General features: G+C 44.1%; 2 protein-coding genes across 7 annotated transcripts in view; one reads left to right on the forward strand and one right to left on the reverse strand.

Moving 5' to 3' along the window:
• The window catches only part of TBC1D8B (TBC1 domain family member 8B), a 35088-nt gene extending 26174 nt beyond the window's left edge, over positions 1-8914 (forward strand). For both annotated transcript variants that reach the window (XM_033072347.2, XM_033072348.2), the window contains exons 14-21: positions 1842-1940; positions 3066-3134; positions 3334-3574; positions 4243-4308; positions 5436-5519; positions 6353-6409; positions 6744-6841; positions 7160-8914. In XM_033072347.2, coding sequence (XP_032928238.1) covers positions 1842-1940; positions 3066-3134; positions 3334-3574; positions 4243-4308; positions 5436-5519; positions 6353-6409; positions 6744-6841; positions 7160-7570 — 1125 coding nt within the window. In that variant the 3' untranslated portion in view covers positions 7571-8914. The remainder of the gene's footprint in view (positions 1-1841; positions 1941-3065; positions 3135-3333; positions 3575-4242; positions 4309-5435; positions 5520-6352; positions 6410-6743; positions 6842-7159) is intronic.
• A 3420-nt stretch (positions 8915-12334) lies between these two features.
• Positions 12335-18832, reverse strand: part of PASD1 (PAS domain containing repressor 1) — a 116005-nt gene continuing 109507 nt past the window's right edge. For all 5 annotated transcript variants that reach the window (XM_033072047.1, XM_033072049.2, XM_033072046.2 and 2 more), the window contains 2 exons: positions 18226-18430; positions 12335-17007 (listed from right to left, as the gene is read on the reverse strand). In XM_033072047.1, the coding sequence (XP_032927938.1) occupies positions 16837-17007; positions 18226-18430 (376 nt within the window). In that variant the 3' untranslated portion in view covers positions 12335-16836. The remainder of the gene's footprint in view (positions 17008-18225; positions 18431-18832) is intronic.

The raw sequence follows: 18832 nt of genomic DNA on the forward strand, positions 1-18832 counted from the left end.
AGGGTTTTATTTTCATGCCACCGTGGAAATAAAATAAAATAAATTTTGAAGTGGGAAGATTGCTGCAATGGAGGGTTGTCATTCTGCAAATAAGTTGCAAATTATGAAGAAGTGAACAGAGATACTCTCTGTGATACTGTTGTTTATACAGGTGTTCATGAGAGAAATGAGTTTAAGTGAAAAGGTAGGTATGGAGTTGAAATTTAAAATGTAGTTCTGTTTCAGTCCTTTAACTCGTGCACAAATGCATATTCTTTGTCAGTCTAATCATGTATGAAGAACTCATGTTTACGAAGAGAATGGAAGACTGTATAACATTGTATCACATTAAATTAATTCAGATTTTCATTATATATTGTATTTATATTCTTGCTAAGGCCATTGCTCAATATCAGTGCTCAGAAGCCAGACCAATGAATGAGTTATGATTCAGAGATGCAATTTCTCTCTGCTTCCGCTTCATTTCAAACCAGAAGGATGTGGGTAACAGTCTCCACTGGAACATAGAAATAACAGTTCTGGAAGAAAACTCAACAGGTTATCCATTACAGCTTCCTGTCTAGCATCCACCCAGATCATCCTTTAGAAAGTCTAGTGTTGTTAAAACAGTTCCACAAAGGAAAATCTGCAAAAAATTTAGTCCATCCTAGGGTTTCTCTGCCCATGTGGGAAAATACCAAGTATAATTTCTCTCAGATGTTCATAAAGCACTATTGAGGAGAGTTGGCTGTGGTTTTCTCTGTAGTTCCTTGTTGGTATTAGGTGTTTGTTCATCATTTACGCTTTCAAGTCTGGTCATAGAATGAATTATAGAATAGTTTGGGTTGGCAGAGGCCTTTAAAGTCCATCTAATCCAACCTCCCCTGCAGTGAGTGTGAACAGCTAGATCAGGCTACTCAGTTGGAGTCCAGCCTCATCATGCATCTCAGCTGAAGTGCGAAGAATGTGTCTCAGCAGATTTCTCTCCAAAAGAGAGTTGCCAGATCTATTCTTTTTCTAGATTTAATACAACCAGTTCCTTTAACCTTTCATCAAAGTTAATGTGCTCAGACTCTTTTGTCTGTGTTGCAGTTTTTCGTATCTTGTTAGAAAGGCGTTGCCAATAAGGGAACAAACACACTGCGGAAAAGCTTCTGGAAGTCCTGCCTGATTTGGTTGTTCTTCACTCATTTGTTCTCGAAGTTTATTATTAGAAACATTTTTGCCCATGTTGCATGGTGGTCATGGTTAGGCCATGTCTTCCTGATTGCCTGTGCTGCTCAAAAGTGTTAAAAAACTTTACAGAGGAGAAGTTGAATCTACTGAATTTCTTCTTAAAAGGAAATTTAATTGATTTGACATGGTCTTGATAAAGAATGTTGTCCTGTTTTGATTTTCTGGTTTCTGTTCAGACACTGTCCATGTTTTTCAGAAATTACAGAGGTAGCCAGGAATGTTTCAGAAACTACTTAGCTGATTTCTTAATTTCACTAGAGTAGACTTCAGTCCCTTACAACATGCACATCTTAGACTTTGCTGCCTTGCAGTAGTAGTCACCATGTGATAGCAGAGTTGGGTATAGAGCCAACACACAGTAAAATCCCTTCCTTTGTCTACCCGCACCAGGAACTACTCCAGCTTCTTCTTTCTCCATCACTTTCTGAAGCACTTTTAAACACCCTTTTAACAGTTACACTGGTTAAGGAGAATGTTAGTGCTCTAATAAATTATTTTTCCTCAGAGTTTCTGTGATCTTCCTTTGTGTCCATGTCTGTATTGTGCTTAGATGCAAGAAAGACAAAAATACTTGTTTAGATGTGTCTCCCAACAGTTGATTGCATGGGTAGTGCTTTTCTTTGTAGAGATACGGTGATATTTGCTATGAGGATGTTGAGAGCTTGCGCTGCAGGAACAGGCTTTATGTGATCCAGACCTTGGAAACTACAACCAAGCAGAATGTGGTGAGTGACTTGGAAGAGTTTCAACCTTCTCCCTGATAAAATTCATTTGCTTTTGGAAGGTTCTGAGAAGAGCTGCAGTTTCCAGGGCCAAATATAGGATTTTATACTGAACCCCCTCATGTCTGCAGGGTGTGTGTTACCTGTGATGTTTTCAGTCTGTGAATCACAGCATGACCTTCTGGTCTCGTTATAAATAACAACACTGCCAACCACTTCTAAAGGCTGGCATATCTCATACTTTGTGTGGATTGGAACAGGAAACCTATATTTCTATGTGCTAGTGTTAATACTTTTCCCTTAGAGGCATAGAGTGCCATACAGTAAAACAACTAAGTACCCACATTTTTACTTTGGGAAGCAGCACTGAGGAGGTTACTGTAGTGCATTCAACAGGGGTTGCTTTTTGTTTGTGTTGTGGGTGAATGTCTGGTAATGTGGCAGTTCTCCATCTGCCTATCTCATCCTTTCAATTCAGACTGCTCAATGAAGGTGGAGGTTGTGAAGAGCTTCCTTTGTTTGCCTGGTTTTGTAAGTGGCTCATTTCCAATACCTGATGATAATACTAGTCTGTCCACCACCCAGTGCTTCTTTCTGTAGTAAATGTGGCTTGTAGCAACAGAAACTAAATCCTGGTGGTTATGCTAGGATGGTATTGCTGTATTTCATTTTACAAAACATATATATTGTGAAGTTGGAAGCTGGTCTCATAGCAAATTTTGTTTTTTAAAAGCTGTGAACTATTCCTTAAAATTTAAAAAAATGAGTATTCAGCTTAACTGTTGAGAGTAGAACATCATTTACCCATTTAAAGGAAGCTATATGTTATGTCATTATAAATAATTGAGTTTTATCTCCTGGGTTTTGTAGTATAGACTCCATGTATGTTAGTAACAAAACTAGGGTTAAGTTTTTCTTTTTTTTTTGAGAAATTGTTTATTTCAATCTATACTCTTCTGATTACTTTATAAAAGAAGTGCTGTTCTTACTTCTAATTGTAACATGCCAAAACATGGAATATGCAAACAGTGTCTCTTAATGTAATTTTAAGTCTCCCATAATTTTATTCTATGGCTTACTCCAAAGAAGGAAGACACGTTAATTAATTTTTTCTTCATTTTGTTTCAGCTACGTGTTGTGTCTCAAGAAGTAAAATTCAGTCCTAGTGATCTTGAAGAGCTTTATGAATTATTCAAGGTAATGTGCCATTTTCCTCACTTACTAAACAGCCATCTTAACGGTAGACTTTGAAATGGTTTTAGTAAATAGAGATAAAGGTTGGACTCACATGTTTTACATGCCAGCTGTACTACTGATTACATAGTTAACTCCTCACATCTTTCCCCAGAGAGACTTCTTGTTTCTTAAACCCTAATGTTTTATCTTTGCTTTGCAGAAGGAGCATTTTCTTTCCTGTTACTGGTGTGTAAATAGTCCTGTCCTGCAACATCATGATGCCAGTCTGCCCTATCTTGACCAGTACCGGATTGATTGCCAGCAGTTCAGGGTTCTCTGTCATCTCTTGAGCCCCTGGTCACACTGTGCAAACAGAGACTCTCTGGCCCTGTGGACATTCCGACTGATGGATGAGAACTCCAACTGCCTTGTAAACTTCAAACAATTTGCCTGTGTTCTTGGTATGGCAACAAAACATTCATGAGCACATTCACAAGGCTCCTGGGAGTAGTCCTGGCATGTTTCACCTTCCACACACTATACAAAGAGCTAAGAAGACTTTAGTTTCTTAACACAGGGTCAAATAGTGAGTTTCTTATTACACACAGAATAAGTCCCTTTTGGAGACTAAATTTAAATATGGCTTGGCCCTCAAAATATCTGGAAATTAAGAGTGGTCTGATCTCATTGCCCGGCCTGTTTGGTTTATTATAAATCTTCATACTATGCTATCTCATACACAGATTGTACAGGATGACCAATGCCTTATACTTCTGGGGAACTAAAAGTTTTCTTGGCTCACTGCTCTGTTCCTTTCATCTTTTTTTTCAAAGTGGTATTGTTCAGGAAACAAAAATTTAAGGGAAATGCTGAGACACTAGTGCCATATTTCTTTGGTGCTGTGGTTTTATTTTAGTAAGTTATAGGCATTATTAGTGTTCTTTCATCAGTCTAGACTAACCCCAGGCTCAGCCACAGGTGATAGTCCTTTCCTTAAGCTTCATATCTAATTATACTCCCTGTAAAGTAGGGCATATGTCCAGTTCCAACCTCCGTGGGTTGGACTGTTTAGGTTAAGAAGCTGTTTTAAAGTTTGGCCAGCTGAATAGACTGTCCTTTCCCCTGACAGATACGATGTATAATGGAAGCTTCACTGACAAACTCAAGCTTCTTTTTAAGTTGCACATGCCTCCAGGTAAGTGAGAAACAGTGGCATTTGGGGAGAGCTGTCTCCTGGTTTTTGTCTTCAGTATAACTACAGTAGTTTCACGAATACAAGCCGCACGGAGTATAAGCCGCACTTCCGGTGCCTCGACAATGTTGCTGTCTTTGTCAATAGATAAGCCGCACCCCGAATATTAGCCGCACTTTCGTTCGTAGCGAGAATCCGTGCGCAGCTTTCACAAATTGGCCAATTAGTAACAGGATCGCGGCATAGCGGGCTTTACTGGCTCGGGGCGGGGCCAGGAAGGCTCGCCCGCTCATGGTTGCCGACGGGGCCGGCTGGGTGGTGCTGCAGCCGCCACCGGGCTCACTGGCCCCCCTCTCCCGTCAGCACCGCCCCGCTGCCGCGTTTGCTCATCCTGCCGGCGGGCCAGCCGCCGCCGCCGCTGCCAGGCACGCCGGCCGCCCCGCTGCTGCGTTTACTCACTCTGCCGGCGGGCCAGCCGCCACCGCCGCTGGCAGGCACGCCGGCCGCCCCGCGCCATGTTAGCTCGCCCGGCCGGCAGGGCTGCAGCCGCTGGCAGGCTCTGCCGGCGGGGCGGCCGCCACCAGGCTCGCCGGCCGCCCCCTCCCGTCTGCACCGCCGCCGCATTTGCTCGCCCTGGCCGGCACTGCAGGCCCCCGCACCGCTGGGCTCCCCCACGCTGCTGGCCCCGATTCTGCTGGGCTTCCCCCGCTGCCAGGCAGCCCCACCCGCCGGCCTTCCTGCTTCTGCCATTCTCCCCTGCACTGCTTGCCCCAGTTCTCCCGGGCTCCCCCGCCCTGCTGGCCCGGGCTCTGCCGCCCCCCCTGCCCCGCCCTGCTGGCTCAGGCTCAGCCGCCCGCCCCCCACACTGCTGGCCCCGCCTCTGCCAGGCTTTCCCACCTCAGCCGGGGCCGGCCGGACTCCAACTTGGCTTGGGGCTGCCGTGGGCTCTCACTTCTGTGTTGGCAGCTTTTAGAATATTGTTCATGTATTAGCCACCCTTGAATATTAGCCGCACTTCCGGGTTTCCACCAAACTTTTGGTCAAATTGGTGCGGCTTGTATTCGTGAAATTACTGTACTTTGGTAATGCCTGGGCATCATGAACCCACTTTATTCAATCATTCATTGCAGCTTTTACTGAAGTAGAATCTCTAAGCCCTTCCAGAGGGAATGATCTTTCAAGAGAAGAACTGATCCACTTCAGTCAACTTAGTGGTAAGCTCCAGAGTGTCAGGTTTTGCCTGTAGAGTGCTAGAAGGAAACTGTTAATTATCCATGAAAAATGGGGAGCTTTCTTCTAAAAACTAGTAAATCCAGGTTATCCCTGTTAACATAATTCCTTGTGAAGATCTTCTGTAGATAGTTACAATTTAATAAAGTTTTGCAGAATTTGTGGATAGCTCACCTGATGGTTGAATTCAAAGGTCTGTAGGTATTTACATGGAAATAGAGAGTGTGTTTGGTTGGCATTTTTTAGCATTATAGGTGGCCTGGTGTGGTGTTGAAGTGATGGCTGTTTCATTTTTGCATCCTGGGCGTAAAGGAATGCTATTTTCTGCCTCAAGAATTAAAATACCAAATCCACACTTACTTTGAGGCACATCAATAAGAGTTTGAAAATTCTTTGCTTTTAGACCAAGTGAGCTGAAAAAGGTTTAGTAAATTTATGGAGTTGATAAAGTAATCTGTTTCAAATACTCTTGAAAGCTGTGGTATTTTTTAGAGGGAAGACAGATCCCTTTTTGGTTTTTAAAATGCCCAAAGTAGACAATATATAGGTACTGTTCCTGCTACTCTTCAAGTCGTGAACTGTGAACACTATAAAGATTATTTAACTGACAGCAGTTTCATTTGTGATCTTCTGCCCCATAGTGGCTTCTATTTTTATAGAAAGTATGCAGATTTCACCATGTGGTTTCTTATTGACCTAATTTGTGCTGAGAACACTGTGGATCTTGCCCCTTAAGGAAGGAATTTTTGATAAGGGAAATGCAACATTCATCCTCTTTTCTGAAATAAATAACTTTTCTTTTTCCCCTAAATTGTAGTTTCATCTGTTGGGGATAATCTTGAAAGTGATTCTTTGAAGAGCAGCCCAGAAAAAGGTAAAAGAATCCTGGTGGCACATTTGTTAACTGTGTCTTTTGATTAGTAGATCTGGGAAAGTGTGTGGTGACAGTGTATGTTAAGTAACATCAACCTTAGCATGCTACTAACATTCTATCCTCTTACAGTAAGTGTAGTTGTGGGAACAAAAAGGGAAAAAATAAACTCTGGTCCTGTGTAGTCCTTGACCCCACCACTCTGTTGAGAAGGAATGACATTGAAGATGCCAGTTCTTCTGTTTATCCCGCATGGGAGGCTATTAGTTCTTGTTTGTTTGCTTTTTTTTTCCTTTTCTTTTTTTTTTCTTTTTTCCACTTCTTTCCCTTCAAAAAGGGAAGGGGAAGGTTGATATTCAGGCATATCTGAAGCAATGGCAAGATGAACTTCTTAAAAAAGAAGAAAACGTCAAGGATTTGCCAAGAATGAATCAGGTAAACTGTCTGAGTATTACTTAAGTCTATTTTGCCATGAAAGTTTACCCTTTAAGTCCTGTTACAATATTTTTAAAGGATTTTTAGGATCCCTTTAATTTCAAATCTTCACATCAGTCATTAGATTGTGGCTTTTTAAAGCTGCTGTAATGTATCAAGAGAGGGACTTTGAAGCACACATAGGTTTCTCAGGGCTTGTCCAAGCTGTCATCAGGTGCCAGGCAGCAGCAGGCACACTGGACTGAGAATACAACAGGTAGTGAAACAGGACGGTTGTGTTGCTCTTTTCTGAACAGTCTCCTTTATATCACTCCATAGTCTCAGTTCATCCAGTTTTCAAAAACTCTCTACAATCTGTTCCATGGGGATCCTGAGGAGGAGCTGTTGTATCGGGCTATCGCAGTGGTGACCAGCCTCCTACTGAAAATGGAAGAAGTTGGCAGAAGACTGCAGAGTCCCATGTCACCTGTCAGAAGTCCAGCTGCTGTTATAGAAATGGATGCTGAAGTGCCCAGAGAGAGGCAGGAGAAAAGCAGCCCTGAGCAGACTGAAGGCAGTAGGGCACAGAGTTTGGAAGGGAACCATGAGTGGTCTTTTGCCTTTGAACAGATTCTGGCATCCTTATTAAATGAGCCAGCCTTTGTGAGATTTTTTGAAAAACCTCATGACATAAAAGCTAAAATAGAGAGTGCTAAAAATTTACAACTTAAAGCAAGAACCAGAGTGTAATTTTCTTTACGTTTGACTCTGAATGACATAAAGTGCTTACAAATGAAGGCTGTAACTATGGAAATCAAGGCTGGTGTTCACATGGGGAATTAAGTTTGAAGAATTAGTTTCAAGTATCAATTATTGGTATGTAATGTAAATAAAACCACTTTGAAAGCACAGTCACTTTCTTGCATTGTTGATAAGTTTCACTCCTAAAAAGGGACTGAATAATAAACTGTCTTTACCATGTTATTAAAACGTGCAGCATTGCTTGGAGATACAGAATGTGTACCTGTTGTAAATGTGTCTGACTGTTAGAGTAGGTGTTCTCCAGGTTCTTTCCTATTACTGTGGTAGAAGGAATGACTTTTTCCCATTTTTGCTTTAAAGGAGTGTCAACAGCTTGGAGGTTGTCTTCCACATTATTTGTCATTAATTATTAGTTATTTCCAAATGGCTTGTGTTTGACTGGGGTCAAAGCAGGGTGAAGACTAAGAACAGAGGCTGTGTGGTAGCACAAGACCATGAGATTAGAAAAGGAAGTTGGCCTGCTCATAATTCCTCTGCTTTGATGTTACCCATGGATCTGTCCCATTTTCATACCAGTCCTTGAACAAATATAAGGTGAAAAGGATGGAAGCTTCTTTGGTCATCCAGGCTCACAAGGATGCAGAAAGTAATACTGGTTGTTTAAAATCAAGGTAAAGCAGTGGCTAAGTCTGTCTGACCACACGGTTGTTGTACTTTACCTGGCAAGAGGAACCATTGTTGTCTTCTTAGGAGCATGTTGATGAAATGTAGAGTTTTGCTGGTGTTTGGAAAGTCCAAACACAGGCCATCTGTAGCCAAGTGTTGACTGTTGAGCTGCTTAGGGACAGAGTGCAGTTGCTTCTTTGCCTACCCTGAGTTCATATCTCAACCCAATAATTGCTATTGCTTTTCTATAGCACTCTGGATTATTGCTGCTGTAGTATTTTCTGTCTGTCAGGATTTAAGGCAACAAGAAAATCCCCTTGAATCTGACTTGAAATTTTTAATACAAAGAAAATAGAGTAGAGATCCTGTGGAGGAAAACTCTGCCAGTGTAAAAGCTAAGAATGGTTGACTTTGAATCTTTGGTGGCTAGTGCTAGAAGGCATTTAGAGAAGGGTAAGAGCTTGTACTTTAACAACAATAGCAAAGTAAGGGGAAGTCTGTGCTAAACTAGTTTAAAATGTAAAGCCTCTATGACAATCTTTCTCTGCAGAGCAGCATTATTTTTATACTGTGCATGTTTTCTTAAAGAAGCAGAATGGGAATGGTATCTTTCTGAGGCTTTTCACTAGTGTAAATGAAGAATAAAATGAACTTCTGACTGTGTTACAGGCACTTCGTGAAATGCCATCATTGCAGTTGGTGTTAAATTTATGAATTGTCTTATACACTCCTCAGTACTCTCAGGTATTAATGTAAAATAAAGTTTTACTGACAAGTCCAAGAGCTATATCATATATGTGAAGAATGAGGAAGCTTTTTACAGAAGCCTTCACAAAGTAATTGCAGTTGATTCAATATAGTGCTGATTTGTATTTTTATGTATGAAGTATAAAACTAATGTATCCATTTATGTGGATATGGATAGGGCCACACTATATGACTTTTTAAAAAATGTTTTCACAAAGTTGTTTAGAAATACAAAGCAGATGATAATGTTATTCTAGTCCAGGATGTACTCAGATAAGGTTTGATCAGTGAGTAATTCTGCAAATAATCATGATGAAATTAAGGAAGCCTCATGAGAATAGATACAGCCCCTACCAAAAGCTTTTGTACGTTTATGAGGGATACGGTTTTTGTCAACAAGTAGTCAAAGCTGTGAACTAGTTACTAATCAAGGTAACAGAGATACGAAAGTCTTAAAATTCAAGGACTTTTTTCATTCAGAGCCAAGATGTGAAGCTCTAAGTGCAGAAAATGGTGAAGGAACTTGCAAAGTGCAACAACCTTCCATTGTTACCTGATTGTAAAAAGGTGCTCAGTTTGTACAATACCCATTCCTATTAGGGCCCACCCAAGAGACTCTAGGTGGGCAGGTGGGTATATCTAGGTATAAAGAGCATATATATATATATCAATATAGATTTAAGGTGAAAAGTTAGGATATATAGGGGAACACTAACTTATTAACTGCATGGATTTTTTTTGTTCAATTTGTTTATATTTTTTTTCCCAAAAGGGATGGTGTCTTTAAATTGTTCCTGTAATATACCTACCGGCTGATCCAGAAAGATTACAGTAATTTCACAACTATAAGGCGCATTTTTTTTTTTTTTTTTTTTGCAGTGAGGATCCGCCACCGGCCTCCCCCACCACACGGTTGCTGGCCAAGGCCCTGCTTCCACCCGGCAGCCGCGGCCCTGCCAGCTTCCCTTGCAGCTCACACTTCCGGGTTGGCAAATTCCCGAACTTTGTCCATATATAAGGCACACCGGACTATAAGGCACACATCCGGGTTCGGGCCAGAATTTTAGTCAAAAGGGTGCACCTTATAGTTGTGAAATTACTGTAGTCTCGGTGACCAGGCATCCAGTCTCAGCAGGATGGACGGTAGAGTGAGGTCACTTCTATTAGGCTGGCAGCACTCAGGCAATGGCCCAACTGGCAAGGTTCTTCCTTTTGGAATCTGGATCATGGACTGATTGTTTGGGGAGATGTAGATGTAGCAAGTGCCAGTGAGTTCCAAGGAGTGCAACCCAGAGGTATGTTTGCTGAGCTACTACCTCAGTGTACCATAAATTGAGCTCTGCTTGTGACAGAGGCACTCTGGAGTTAGTGTCTAGCTTTTTCCCTTTTCCTGTTCCAGCTCCTTGCATCCCTATTCCAGACAGGCTGGCTAACAAATAGATCCAGGTTTAGCTGGGACTGGTGAAGCTAGAGCAACAGTAGCTCGTTCCTTTCCTTCACTCCTGAAGAGACATGCTGTTGGGGGTTGTTTTTTTCTTTTTTTTCCCCCTCTCCTCTCTCTCTGGAATATTTTTCTCATAGGCATGCTAGAATGGCTAGTGGTAGGGGGAGGCTCCCTGTTCTTTTTTGGAGTTTCTCTCGCAAGGCAGGTGTGGGAAACGGGGGAACACCGTGAGATCAGGGCAGGTAAAGCAGAGCTGGGTGCAGCTGATCGCTCTCGCTCGTTTTGGCTCTCGGAGGAGGATGGCTGCTGCAAAACAACATCCCGACACAGGGAGCTGCCTTTGGTCGGCTGTGGGACCCCACAGCCCCCCTGCTCGGACGCTTACCTCTTCAGCCTGCTACCTCCAAGCATCCTGTTGGAGCACTGGGACCAATACTGGCCCAAGGATCCATGAGCAGCGTCTCTTCTCCATCATCCCCAGCGCTGCTGCAGCCGCTGCTGCAGATCCCTGCCCTGCCCTGCTCGCCGGGGGCCGGCTGGCATTGCCTGCCAGCTGGGATGGTGACTGCTCAGAGGGGAAAGGTGTCCACAGCCCAAAGAGCTGTTACTGGTTCCTGCTCTGTTTGGTGTTAATTTCATTGTTGTTAGTGTTTTGTTTGCCTTGTTGTATGTACGTATATATATATATATGTATCAGTGAAGAGCTGTAATTCCTATTCCCGTATCTTTTGCCTGAGAGCCCCCTTAATTCCAAAATTATAATAATTTGGAGGGAGGGGGTTTACGTTCTCTATTTCAAAGAGACGCTTCTGCCTTCCTTAGCAGACACCTGTCTTTCACGTCAGGACAGATGCCTTGACTTCAAAGCCCTGCAGTCAGGGACAGAGATCCCTGTGGTGTGCTGTTTCTTGGCCAGGTGAAGTTGGTGATACAGAGATGGCCCCAGACTCCCATCACATCACCTGAGGGTGCTCAGCGTGCACAGGAACGGGAAGCAGCTTGGTTAAGTGAATTCTGTTCTGTCACTTCACTCCCCTGTGTTACTTTTTTTCTGTAAGTTTCCATTAAGCTTTCCACCTTTATTTTCAGGTTTAGTCACAGGAAATAAATGTAGGTGTACCATTCAGTGCAAAATTGCCAGCTGTAGGTAGGCTGTAGTTTGCTGCAATTACTGCTGCTGTTTGTCCAGTTTGACAATTGCAGCACCTGCTGCAGTGTGGCTGTGTCATGATTACCCCCACAACACTGACCGTGGCTGTGGGGGACACTGCACAGTCCTTCCATGTGGCTGGGCTGTTGTTGCTGTGTAAGATGCCTTTAGTCAGACATAATCAGTAGCCTGGGGACACAGCTACCAGAGCTGTGATAGTCCAGCTCTTGCCATATGCAACGTGCTTCTCTGGAGGCTGACACTGCTCCCTGTGCTCTGGGTGACCAGTGACAGCTCTGACCCCCATGAGAAACTGGCTGCTTGGCCTGCTGTGTGCCCAGCTCAGGGCTTGGGCATGTGAGGGGAGGGAATAGCTCAAACAATAAAAATACCAACTCTTTCCGCCATGGGGGACAACGGAGGGAAATTAAACTGGTAGCATTTTCCAGGACATGGAAGTGGCTGCTGCCATGTAATACAAAAAAAATCACTTTCTATTTCCGTCCATTCCTAAATCAAGCCACTTGTTCATCACTCTAATGGCTGAATAATAATGCAATTTTAGAAAAGTTTGCTACCACAGTGACTAAGAGATGGCTGTGTGTTGATTTTATCAGAAGTTTCTCATCCAGTGGTATCATACAAGGTTCTTGAGTGTGATTGCTGTTTTATCTGGACTAAAACAGAAGGAAATACTCTGATTTGTTTCCAGAAAAATAGGCTACATTCTCTTTTTTGCTATAGCTTTGTCACTTTACCAAGATGGCAGCACATTTTGTGTTGACAGATTGGCTTTTATAGAATGTGTTGTACGCAGAGTTACTGTAAGACAAATGGGGTGTTAGATAAGATACTGTTTCCCATAAGAAAAAAAACCCTGTGTTTGAGGCACTATTATTTCCTATGATGACCAGCTGAGACGTTCCTTCAAGAGTGTTGGTCATGTTAAAGCCACATTTAGTCAGTGCTTTGCAAAACAAGCCAAAGGCCCTGTTGGGACAGCAGCCTGCCAAAAGTGGAGGGAAAATGGAGACCTGGATTTTGAAGGCTGAGCTGGCTTCAGTGCTGAGCTGGTGAGTACTGGCACTTGCTTTTTGCATCCAAATTCAAACACAGTGTGCAGACCCTGATGCCTTGTTCTTTCTAATTTATGTGTTGCTTCTGTTGCCTCTGGAACTGGTCATGGGAATCTCATTCCTTGTCCTGAGCCCCATCCCTTCAGCTGTCCATGCACATGGACACAATGGCTGCTGCTCTTGTCTCTCCTGAAGAGTAGGGATCAGATCCTCATTCCTAACAGACCCACACCACCCAGGGAATAACAAGAGTACATAGTGTGTAAGAGGTCCTACAAGTATTATTTTATTTCTTCTTTTATTTTAAATACTATGTACAATCTGTTTAAAGCTTGTCAAAATGCTTGGGCTCCTATTCAATGGAGCTCTTATTAAATAAATGCAAAACAAGAATAAAATCTTTACTGTTCATCTTCATAAGACACTTACTTTTTCCCATTACAAAATACTTTTAAGAATAGTAACATTTATAAACGTATTTATATTCAACATCATATAAAATAAACCAAGATTTATACTCAATTCTAGACTTTTTCTTCTTTTTTTTTTTTTTTTCTTGCATGGACTATATACAATATGTACAGTAACTTCTCATTGTGTTTGTCAAATCAGCCTGATTATACCCACCAGGCTTTAGCTTATATGTACAAATATGCTGAAAGTGCAAGACTTTATTATTTAAAGCTGCCTGTGTTTTCAGAGGTCTGGAATTGTATGCCCTATATCTATTTATATATAGATACACATATACATCTGCATACATATAAATGTATATTAAAATATGTATATTTATATATAGTTATAGTATATAGGTACTTGTGTAGTAGAAAACCTCAGAACATTTATAACTGATAGGTCAACACTGACACTGGAGGCCAACCCTGCTGCCATCAGTTACATCCTGGCTCTCTGCTTGTCACCAATATGTCACACATACATTTTCCTGTAGTGCCTGGAGGGGGTGTGAGCCAAACCCACCAGCAACCCTCAATTCCAAATGAGTCATAAAAACACAGGTCATAGCTATCACCGAGGTAAACAAATACAAATCAACCTGAATAAAGCTATTTTCATCCATCTATTTTTTTGAGAGTGACAATATAAGGCAAAACCCCCTGGCCCTGACTCAGCCTTGCCCTTGGCTGGAGGCAGACTGAGCAAAGACCAAGCAAGCCCCAGAAAGGGTCGGTGGGATTTTGTCCTTTGGAGCATGTTGAGAAAACAAGGCCCTACCTGTGAGGCAGTGCCTGGGACTGTGCAGCCCCCACCCACCAGCACCAAGGCCAGCAGCTGGGGGGGGCTCTGAGAATAAGGGGGGGGCACATTGATAAAGTGCGTTTGTCTCTGATTTTAGCAAGGCTGATGTTACATGTAAACATCCTCACCAACCTCGTGTGCTTCCTGCAGGGAGCTGTGAGCAGGGGCTGTGCCCCCAGCCCTCTGTCCCTGCAGCCCAGGGCTGCCAACAGCCCAGGGCATGGCCCTGTCTGGTGCACCCACCGCCCCTCACCCAGCCCAGAACACCTTCCCAACCCTATTTTTTTTGTACTCGCTGTCAAAGCCACAGCAATTCTAGAAAACTGCTCTGGCTCAGATACCTCTCTACCAAACGCCATTAAAAAAATACACCCCTCAAAGCCCCTGACCCCAACCACCACCACCTCTGAGATCCATTTGCTTGCCACCTGCCTTGGCTGGGCTGTGTGGTGATGGGACACTGCAGACCAGCCATGGGGGGATGTGTTGGGGTGATGCAAGTGTAATGGGAAAACCAGGGAAAGCACAGCCACCTTGAGCCACAAACTGCAATGCTGGAGCCCTAACACAGATATATGTGTTTGCATCCCCTCTGGTGTTACGTGCCAAGGCTATGGTGGAAAAAAAAAATCCCACAAACAACTCCCAGAAATCAAACCCCCTCCTACTGCATCCTCATGAGCAACCCTCCTGCCTTAGAATGGGGAGAGGGAGACCCTAAAACTAACAATGCTTTAAAAACAAAAGTTTCCTTCCCTGATGACTCTGTGCTGGCCCTTACTGCAGAACAAACCTGCAGAGCAGGAAAGCCCCAGGTGTTATCTCAGGTCCAGACTGCCCCACAGAGGCAGGTGTTCCAAATCCCACTACCAGCAGTGAGGTGTCCCTGGCCCATGGCTCTGCTGTAGCCACCATTTCTTGTCATGGTTTGAAATGGAAGGGCTAGCTTAGACTGGGCTTGGGTGCCCAGCACGCAGGGGCTGCATGTGCTGTGTGAGCTGGGGCCCAGCCAGGGACTGTACTGAGAAGGCATGAGCCCCAGTATTGGACACCAGGCTGTCAGGTATCTCATTGCCTCCATTCTGTGGCTGACTACATTCCCCAAAATGCTGCCATGTGGCCAGCTGTGCAACCAATGATCCATCATGTCCGGTACCCCTGGCAGCTCTGCATTCAATGTCCCAGTCAAAATTAACCTGTGCAGCTGCTTTTGCTCAAGGAAGGGGAACCATGAATAGCCAGGGGTTGGCACAGCTTTTATTCACATATCCACCTCTGCCCTGGCCAAAATACCAAAGCACCCTAGGGCCTTGCATCAGTCCCTGAAAGCTCCTGGCTGACCCCAGCTCCAGCAGCCTATCCTGCCATTGCCACTCCCCCCAGGCAATGTGGCACAGCAAAATCCCATCCCCTTCCCAAGGAAGAACTGTTGGGAAACAGCCCCTGGTGTATCAGGGCTGGAGGAGCCCTGCTGTGCCCTTTTCTTGAAACACAGGGCTGCTCACAACTGCTTGCGCCAAAAGCTGCTCCACCAGCAACATCAGGAACACCAGCTGCTGCAGTGCTGCAAGGGGCTCAGAAAGAGGCTTGAAGAAGGAAAAGGGAACAAAAAAACCCCAAAACACCATACAAAAAAAAAAAAAAAAAAGGCAAAACCAAGAAACCAAGCATCTTTGCTTGGTTTCAACAGATATTGGGAACTAAACAAACCAAACATTAGGAACTAACTCCTCTCTAAACCTTGCTCTGTCTGCAAGGTGGAGCTTTACTGCTAGATGGACCTGGTCCTAGCTAACCACTGCCTTGCAAAGTTTATACTAACGGCCAAACCCAACTACATTTGAGTTCTAACAATGCCCAAAGTTAGTACTCAGCTACTAACACTTCAAAAATGTACTTTTTAATTTTTCCTTTGGAAAGACAAAAACAGTAGGGACACTTAACTATACACCCACTGAGGAATAAACTGGTTTTTCAATTCATAAACTTACAGTTAAAAAGTGACAATTTACAAAAATACAATTTATTGCTGACCCTATGGGCTTGTAACATTGTGTGTTGTGATTATACATTTTGGGTTCGCCAAATTGAAACATGACCTAGCAAAACCACAAAGTTTGCTGTCATATGCTGTTCTATGCACGTTTGTTTGTTTTTATGAATAGAAACATATACATCTACATCACTTGAAACAAAAAAAAAAAAAAAAGGAGTACAGATTCTTTGTCTGTAACCTGAAAAATATTTGGCTACAGGGAGTAAAAACCATACAAATTTATCTTCACTTGTTAACCAAAAATAAAAGATGACAAATATTGTACTAGCTGTGGTGTGAGCTGGTATAACAACAGTAAGAAATTCAGGCAAAAGTGGTATTATGTAAATTAGCAGCATTATCCAAGCTCCTGGAAAAAAAACCTGCGGGACTGAGGTATAGAAAAAGGGAAAAGAACTGACAATGGACCTACTACAGCAAAACGAGTTGTGTACGCAGTAATCCAATGGTATTCTGCAGACTGGTATAGTCTATGTGCTCCAAATGCTAGGTTTAAATTCACAGTGACTTTCACCATTGAAGTCCTGAATGGAAAAGGGTTTTTTTCCATTGCAAACCAAGTGTCATGATGACCTGATACCTGGCCTCCCTGCAGCAAGAAATCCACACTTGGAATGGCACCACGGTGCTGGGCCAGGGCACACCCTGCTGCCGGAACAGCATCACGGACTGGCTGCATGGAAATCCCAACAAACAACACCCTTGCAGCCATGCACCCCTGTCAAGAGATCATCCCTCCAGCCACCACCTCCCCATGGAGCCCGACCTCGTGCCGTGCTCTGATGGCGTCGTGCTCTCCTGCGTGCGCCTGGGCGCCGTGGCTGCAGCTGTGTGGTCCTTGTCTCCCAGAACCAACTTTCAGGGCAGCTGCATCTCAGGCAGGTCAGGCAGGTTGCAGGGCTGGCCCTGTGTGTGGTGGCTCTGCTGCTGCGGGTGGAGGAAGTAGCTCAGGGGGTTCTGCTGCAGGGTGTGGGGCGGCTGGAAAATGCGCTGCGTTGGAGCCCCAGGCACCAGCTCGGGACCTTGCATCTGTCGGGAGACACAAATCTGAGCAGTCAGACCTGCCCCATCACCCAGCTGTCCCTCTCTTGCTGCAGGGCTGATGCTGAGACTCATCCTCAGGAGTGTCTGCACCAAGTCCTAAACTTGAGGGTATGAACTGTGCCCCTCAGGGTGCTGTTCCTGTCACCAAAACCAATAATGCCTGGAGAGCACAGAAGGGAAGCAGGACCCATCTGTCCTAACAGGCTCACGGGGAGCCCAGCAGAAATAGAGACCTCCAAAAGCTACTTGGATGTGAGGTACAATCTGCAGGATGTGCAGCTTTCATCTTTCCTGTGAAAAGAATGTTAGACAACCAAGGAAGAGGTCCTAGAGTAACCATGTACACACAGCTCAAAGACCTGGACTTGGTGTTTCACTCCCTGTTAAAGGCACTGTGTCATCAAACTCTGATTTACTGTGGCCCTGGAGCTATTTATGTGTTCCAGTACCATCATTCTGCTGTCCACACTGCTAGTCCTCAGGACTGCAATGCAGTCCATGAGGACACATACCCAAAGCAGGGACAGCTCATGCCCACATTTGCTGACAACAGCGATTCATTTCTCACTCTAAATCCAGTCCTGCTGTGTGGCTGCTTTCAGCTGAACCTACTCCTCTTGCTTTCTTCTCTACTATCTTTGCCTGGAGGACTGTAACTTAACCTCTGCCACCCAGGCTTAGAGAGCATGTTACCAAGGAATTAATACTTTCAACAACCCCTCTCCTTGGCAGTGTCACTAGCTCAGCAGATACTGATGTAAATTGTGTGCTGAGAAACCAAAATCACCTTGCCCAGTGAAATACCCATTTATTAAAAGAAAGTTGTGACAGCAGCTGATAAAAATCTTGCTCTGATGAGATGTAACAGCAGGAGGTGTGTTTTCCAACGAGCTTCTCTCTTACCATTTTTCATGACTACAACCAGCTTCCCACCAGAGCTCATCTGGATGAAAAGCTGTGTTTGAAAAACAGGTATTTCTTCTGTAGACCGTGTGATAACAGTTTGTTGGAAAATACGGTCTTGAGTGGGTGCAGAGTCAAAAAGACTGAGCACCTGGCTACATGGAGATACAATGGGAATGGAGATGTGCAAAGGCACTGACCAGGTTTGATCAGCCACATAAGCCACATTTCTTCAAAAAACCCCAACCCATCCCTAAGCCATCCCTGTGCCTCCTCAGAAACCTGCTTCTGCTCCAATACCTGAAGGTAGAGGCGGTGCTGCTGAACCTGCTGCTGTGGCCACTGGTGCAGATGAACTGATGTGTTGGCCTGGTGAGATGTGAAGCTGGTGTGTGGGATCATTAGAGATGGGGAGAAGATGGGCGGCGGGGCTGGAGGTCGGACGGTGCTGCAGGTGACTGGCTGCACCTGTGGGGGAGGCAGGGTCTGCTGCTCTGCAACAAACCTGCCACAAGGAGGAAAGCCAGGTGTGAGAACCCACACCCAGACCCACCATTAGAATGGTCAGTGGGGAGCCCAGCTGCTGCAGGAACCAGCCTGGAGCAGGGCTGGACAAAGCATGCAGACCTTGCTGACAGGAGCCCCCTGATTCCCTTCTGCCAACAAAGCACGGACCAGAACTGCTGAAAATTAAGGTTTATAAGGTTGTATATTTTCTCTACATCTTGGACAAGCACTTTATGCTTTGCAAAAGCCAGAAAATGGTTAATTTTTTTTCAACACACTTTATTTATCATAGAGTTCTTTGTAATTAAAAAAATTCTCATTTTTCTCCTAACTGGCTGAACACTTGTTTCATTTCAGACTGAGACTGTTTGTGTTTGCATGATCAGGTGTAAGTTTTTCC

The sequence above is a fragment of the Catharus ustulatus genome, chromosome 14, assembly GCF_009819885.2.
Source record: "Catharus ustulatus isolate bCatUst1 chromosome 14, bCatUst1.pri.v2, whole genome shotgun sequence".
In the NCBI taxonomy this organism is placed as follows: Eukaryota; Metazoa; Chordata; class Aves; order Passeriformes; family Turdidae; genus Catharus; species Catharus ustulatus.